We start from the raw sequence: 6,301 nt of genomic DNA, 5'->3' as shown, positions 1-6,301 counted from the left end.
ATTAAAATTTGATCTAACAGCTATTAATAATGGTTCTTTTTAAAGTTATAATAATTTCAACCGTTAAATCAAATTTCAATAACATGAATCTACTGATTTGGTGGATTAAGAAGAAAGGATTAAGAGAGGATCCTTTTCTTTAAGTTGGAGAAATTATTTAGTGTGACCAGTATACAAGGTGGTATCATCATACAAATTGTGGAATATATGTGCTAAAAAGTTAATAACTTAAAAAATAAAAAATTTCACCACTTTTATAAAAACACATGATGTGTCATCCATATTTCATCACAATAAAAAATTTCTTTTTTAAGTTGGTTCACTGGGGTATCGTTTGGTATGCAGACGGGACAGGACGGAACGGAATGGGACGGGACGGGACGGGATAGGACGGAACGGAACGGAGCGGGAGCAAAGATGCCCTCGGATGGAAACAAGGAGGAAGAAGAAGGAGACGGAGAGGTTATAATTTTGTGTTCCACGGATGTGGAATGAGTCGTTCCAGGAGGTGAGGTGGAACAAAAATTCACCCAAAACTTGTCCCGTGGAACAGCTCGTTCCACCCATTTTAAGTGCACCAAACGTGGGACGAAACGCCTTATTCCACTCTCTTCCGTCTCGTCCCACGTACCAAACAGTACCCGGAAGAATTCAGTTCATTATAAAATTGGGCTTCCAGCCCATCAACAAAGATTGGGATTCAGATTTTTTATTTGTTTTTTCGACATGAGATTATCGAGGATAGTAATTTTCACAGTCTCGTTCAGAAGATAAGACTTGAGATCATTGAGAATAGTGATATTCACATTCTCATTTAAAAGCGAAACTTTAGTACGGCTGTTGTAGTGCGGCAGCTTTCTCACAAATGCAGTGTGATGCGTGGAGTCGGGTTTGACCACCAAAGCACATCCGGGTATTTTTGTGAGTGCAATCAGACAACAAACCTAATTTGCCACCGTAAAAAAAAAAAAATTAACTAACAAAACAAGACTGCAAAAATCACTTTCCTGCTAATCGCCATATGATTATTCCATTTTTCCAACCAAAAATTGAAAAATGTTGTTCTAATTTTTTTCTTAAAATGATAGTATGAATTGTTTTTACACCAATGATAAATTACGACATTAGAGCCACTGGAAATAGGTTAAACTATGATGACAACGAATGAGTTATAATTAAATTAGATCGTGTTCAATCTCTCCAATGTAACCAAAATAAGGATTCTTCTTTCTTATAGTTTTCATGTTGTGTTAGTTTTTAATCAAAAGGCATAAACGAGATTCAAACCTGTAACATTTTCCTCCGTTGAGGAAAAAAAACGTATCATTAGACCACGAGCTTCCGATTTTCATGGTTCTGAAGAATAATCAGTGATTAATTTTGGCCTAAAATCATTTTCTAAAGATAATGATGCAACAGGCAGGTATAGTCATTGTGTATACAAATAGTAAAAGAAGTAAAGATGCGAGTAATTTTTACAACTGTAGTTGCCACTGTTGAATTGCATACTGGAGGGCATAATTGGGGACCAATTTGCAGTGTTCGAGCTCAAGATTTGTCATCGGCGACGTGTTGTGGCCGCTTTTCAGCCATCCTCGTATCGCTTCTTCTTCGTATGTGAAACCATCTGCTGCAATGTGTGGATCTTGCATGACTTCCTGCAAATGCAAATTATCGCATCTCGTGTTCAGTTAGTGATTCTACGGAAATTGGAATTCGAGTCCAATGGATGCAAGTTACCTGCAGGATGGGGCAGAGGAAATGGGATGGTGTCCGAATAAGCTTCTTGGAAACCAAGCACGATGCTGAGGCAGCGCATGAAGCTCTCATTGCCTCGTGGGCAACCAATAGGTCTAGCCGATCCAAGCGCTTGTTCTCGCAGCACCTCAGTGCTATGTAAGCCATCTCTTTTGCTTGCTCTAGTGGCCAATCTCCGGCTGAAACGTCCAGCAATGCTTTGAAGTTGTCATTTTCTAATGCGTATTTCACATCCTTCACTAATCCTGAAAGCGGTCTTGCAGTTAAAAGTTGCAACAGTATAATCCCGAATGAGTAAACATCAGATTCTGGTGTGAGTTTTCCAGTTTCAAGATACTCTGGATCCATATACACATGAGCTCCATTTGGGTCACTGCATATTTTGGTGAAGTTGGTCGGGTTTTCGTTCTGTGGGATCAAAGAATTGATGCCCAAATTTATAAGTTTGCTCACAAAGTTCGCATCAAAAAGAATGTTACTGGGTTTCAAGTTCCCATGGACAAGACAAGGAATGTTTGAGTGAAGGAATATGAGGGCAGAGCATATCTCTGTAGCAATGGACGTTCGAATTTGCCATGGAAGAGGTGGGGTGCTGTCTTTGCAGGCAAGGAGGTCTTCAAGGCAGCCATTCTTTAGGTACTCATATACAAGTGACCTGGATTCCGGACAGGTTCCAATTAGTGTTACCAAGTTTGGATGCCGCACTCTGCTCAAGACCTCTACCTGATGGAATTGAACCAAAATAATGAATTCACTGCTGTTTCACTGGTTTTCTAATAACACATATATACTGTAGAAAACATAACATAAGATTTACCTCGTGTTCGAAGTCCAATTGAGTTTTAGAACCATAAGAAGGCAACATCTTAATAGCAACATGCATGTGGCGAAGAATCCCTTTATAAACACTTCCGCGTCTTCCTTCCTTAATCTTCCAGGATGGATCAAAGTTGTGAGTTGCCTCGTTGATCTCCATAAAAGAGAAGATAGGGAATTCTGCCTGATCAAAGCTTGCAGCTTCCCCATTTATCATTGTCTCTAGCCGTCTGACCTTTCTCATTGCATTTCTATGCTCTATCTTCATTGTATCCCGTTTTTCCCTGAAACTCATCAAGAGCCCTGCAGCTGAGATGATTTTCTCCTCTAACTCCTTTACCTCACATTGTGATGCTTCTAGTTGTTTCTCCAGCACTAACTTCTTGTCCTCAACCATCGAGAGTTGTCTTATAAATTCCTCACTCTCATCCTTCACCCCGTCTATTTCTTGCTTTAATCTAGCAAGCTTTTCTTCCATCTCTTTTCTTTGGCTCATCTCCTTAGTGCATAAACTTTCAAATGCTTTGGCCTGTAAGAAGGCATGGACAACACAAACTTTCTGGTGAAGAATGAAAGACAGTATCTGCTATTAGTAGGTATGCATAAATCAACAAAATATGCATGCTTGCACAAATGCACACTGCATGCAGACAAATACCAGCATCTAAAGAAACCCAAAAGGTCAAAGTTTGACACATACAATCTAGAAAACGATTGCATGCAGACAAATACCAGCATGTAAAGAAACCCAAAAGGTCAAAGTTTGACACATACAATCTAGAAAACGATCAGGCTAATAAATGAGATCAGTTTAACTCATGAGCAATTTGTGCCATTCCAAATTTTACCTTGCATTTAGCCTCCATCTCATCATCTTCCTCTTTCCACCGCCTAGTTGTCTCTTCAAGTTCCTTCTGTTTTAAGTTCTTAGTATCCACAATGGCCTGTTCTACGCTATGATGACTTTCACCATTTGCTTCTCCCTCCTGTAAAGATAAGCAATTAAAGACTAATCAAATGGTTTGAAAAGTACAGCACACACTGACTTAAAAAGAAGTTTTTTCCACAACTAAAGCCTAACAGAGCTCAAAGGAAGCTCATTCTCTGCCCCAATATGTTCCCCTTAACTCAAAACTCAGGACATAAAACAGAAACTATAAACATGCACACCTAAGCGGTTTTCTAGGAAGAATTTTGTACAATTTCAGCAAAGTAGTAAATGATGCATAATGAAAATCATCCATGTACTAGCATACAAAGGGTGCCAATGAATGAATTTTCTCACCGCATCTATCATCAACGGGGTCGACCTCCCTGATATTTGTTCCAACTCGCTGGTATCTTCCTCAGCATCTGCAGAGCTCTGTAACAAAGTTACTTGTCTAGTACTACCTCAAATTAGAACGAAAAGTCAAACGGATTTTTCTCACTGGAGAAAAAACAGTCTGGGTAGTGAGGCTACCAGATTTCTCAGCGAATCAGTTGATTCTGATCTTAAGTGTTCTGGTTGCTCGGTTCCAAAAGCTGAATTCATCAGCAGCAGAGGAGGGGCAATTTCTATTTCAGATTCATCTTCTCTATCTCCCCTGTTTTCACGTGCTTCATATAAGTGGCAATTAAATATAGCACATATAAAGATAACGCAACAAAGTTACGAAAATGACAGTTTGAACTTAACAGGGAAAGCTACTTGGGTGAAAACAACAATTACGAGCTAGTCTGTCAATACATTAAGAAAAACTTAAACCCGCCGATGCATGAGTTGTTGTGAAAGGTGTAAACAGTACCTTGTATATATGAGGTGCCCCTTACAAACAAACCAAATATGACAGGATCTAGCTGCCTCTTGGCATACGAAAAATGCTTTCCTGGACTTTATCTCAGCCAATCTCCTACAATCGCAGCAAGGATGAGTCAGTCAACTTAAATTGGTGGCAGTTATCCATGTTCACAAGTCTTTCAAGTCATTACAGATCACACGTTTTTCATCATTAAATAAGATTTACCAGTAAAAGAAGACGTTTCTTTTATTTTACCCACATAGTACTAGGACTGACACGGTAGCATGACAAGAACAACAACAAAGCATTGTCCCACTAAGTGGGGTCGGCTGTATGAATCCTACAACGATAGAGTAGCATGACTAAAAAACAAATTATCCTTAAAAGTATAATCGCTGATGCATACTCAGAATAATGTTCATCTGCAGCTGCCCCCATGACGAGCCATCTAATATGGTGCCGAGCAATTATTTCGACAATTCCCTCTTCGATATTTCCCATCTCAATCCATAATTCATTTGCCTCCACCTGCATTCATAAGAAAGCACCCTAAGACGAAAACAACACTCCCTAAACTAATTCAGATTTCGAATACTAATGTGCAAGTTCTATATAATAGATTATCAAAACAACTTCGAAAACAACGAAAAGCAAGCCGTTACCCCCGCTCCGGTGAGAATCATTCGGTATTGATCTAGAAGCTTTCGTAATTTCGTCCTCTCAGCTCCCTGTAACGCCTTAACTGCTCCTTGTTTCAATTTACTAGCAGAACCGATCCCTTCTGCTGCAAATAGTACCAAAAATCACAATTATAACTCTAAATTGACAACAATTGCCTCGAAGTTTAAATTTTCTTTTCGATTTTCTCAGCAACCAAACACAATTTAAGGTTAATTTCTCAAAAACACTAAAGACATTGATCGAATTCAAACTTTCAGAGTAAAGAACTCACACAGCGAAAGTAGGAGAGAAGGTTTGTGAACATGTAGCAGGCAAATCCTCTTCCCGGCGAAGTTCTTCACCGCCCAAGCCAGCGTCGTTTCGCTCTGCTTCAAGTCCTTCCCCACCGCAACAAATATAGTCTCCTCCACATCCGACAACACCCGCCCTTCTCCGACCTCTCCAACGCTCCCCATCGGAACAGTACCGCCACCGAGTCTCGTGGAATTCCGAATGCCGGGTTTGGGAGATTTTGAACTCAGTGAGTCAAAACTCAGTCATGACCGAGTGACTGTAGTCCGTAAAGACGCGGTAATTTGTACGGTGGGAGGATTAGTCTTGCCTGCTTCGTGACAAAAACGGCTTTACTTTATGGGTTGGTCTGAGATTCTAACACCTTTATTTATTTTTATTTTTTTTGGAGGAAAAATTGAAAAATGTGTGCCTTTATAGAAAGTTAAAGTAGAAAAGTTATTGGAATAAAGGAAAGTTTTAGTCAATGGACTCAATGCTTAAGATTGAAGTAAGTACACATGTGTGTTAGGTAAATTGGTTTGAACAAAGTGTTTGCTATTTACACTACTTTGTAAAAATACAAGATAATTAAGAATACTACTTTGTCGCAAACCCTAGCATCCGCTCCCTCTTTTCCTCTATCCTGCACAAACTCAGAGTTCCATCCTCCTGCCGTCGACTCTTTTATTTGGCTGGCGTTGGCAGCAAACCCCTTGTTATTGCTTTCCTCTTTTTTTTGTCATTTTTTTCTAGTAGTTATGACCCTACGCCTGTTCTTCCAGTCAACTATGATGATCGGTTTGGGAGGCCACGACTTGTTTTCCCGTCGTTTTCACCGTTTTTTCTTCTTAAGTCCTACTCCCCCGTCTTACTAGCCCATCTCTTTCAACTCCAAACACTCATATTTTTTTTCATTATAGAAAAATAATTGGCAATATAGAAAAATAATTCAGCAATATCCTAAAAATAGCAAAAAAAATAAAAATTCTGTG

General features: G+C 39.4%; 1 protein-coding gene across 2 annotated transcripts; it reads right to left on the bottom strand.

The window, feature by feature from the left end:
* Positions 1-1,345: 1,345 nt before the first annotated feature.
* On the bottom strand, positions 1,346-5,903 carry LOC103932222 (U-box domain-containing protein 32). Of its 2 annotated transcripts, none has more exons than XM_048571165.1 (10): positions 5,308-5,903; positions 5,018-5,139; positions 4,762-4,883; positions 4,362-4,466; positions 4,037-4,160; positions 3,860-3,937; positions 3,423-3,560; positions 2,576-3,133; positions 1,741-2,481; positions 1,346-1,658 (listed from the first exon to the last, which is right to left on the bottom strand). In XM_048571165.1, the coding sequence occupies exons 1-10, from the start codon at positions 5,489-5,491 to the stop codon at positions 1,476-1,478; spliced, it is 2,355 nt and encodes a 784-aa protein (XP_048427122.1). In that variant the 5' UTR covers positions 5,492-5,903; the 3' UTR covers positions 1,346-1,475. The 2 variants fall into 2 exon arrangements, with proteins under 2 accessions (XP_048427122.1, XP_009340053.2); XM_009341778.3 differs by having other exon boundaries at positions 2,576-3,103; positions 5,308-5,894.
* Between the last annotated feature and the right edge of the window lie 398 nt (positions 5,904-6,301).

Source organism: the organism of the source record quoted next, unplaced genomic scaffold (genome assembly GCF_019419815.1).
Source record: "Pyrus x bretschneideri cultivar Hongxiangsu unplaced genomic scaffold, Pyrus_bretschneideri_v1 Contig57, whole genome shotgun sequence".
Classification (NCBI taxonomy): domain Eukaryota; kingdom Viridiplantae; phylum Streptophyta; class Magnoliopsida; order Rosales; family Rosaceae; genus Pyrus; species Pyrus x bretschneideri.
This window is presented reverse-complemented; position numbering and strand designations above follow the sequence as displayed.

Bases quoted from the DNA above. Each gene is read 5' to 3' on its own strand.
- LOC103932222 (XM_048571165.1), bottom strand. From the start codon at position 5,491: ATGGGGAGCGTTGGAGAGGTCGGAGAAGGGCGGGTGTTGTCGGATGTG. The intron at 4,467-4,761 runs GTATGCATCAGC...CTGCGATTGTAG, and splicing joins GCAGATGAACATTATTCTGA to GAGATTGGCTGAGATAAAGT. The intron at 3,938-4,036 runs GTAGCCTCACTA...ACTTTGTTACAG, and splicing joins CTGATTCGCTGAGAAATCTG to AGCTCTGCAGATGCTGAGGA.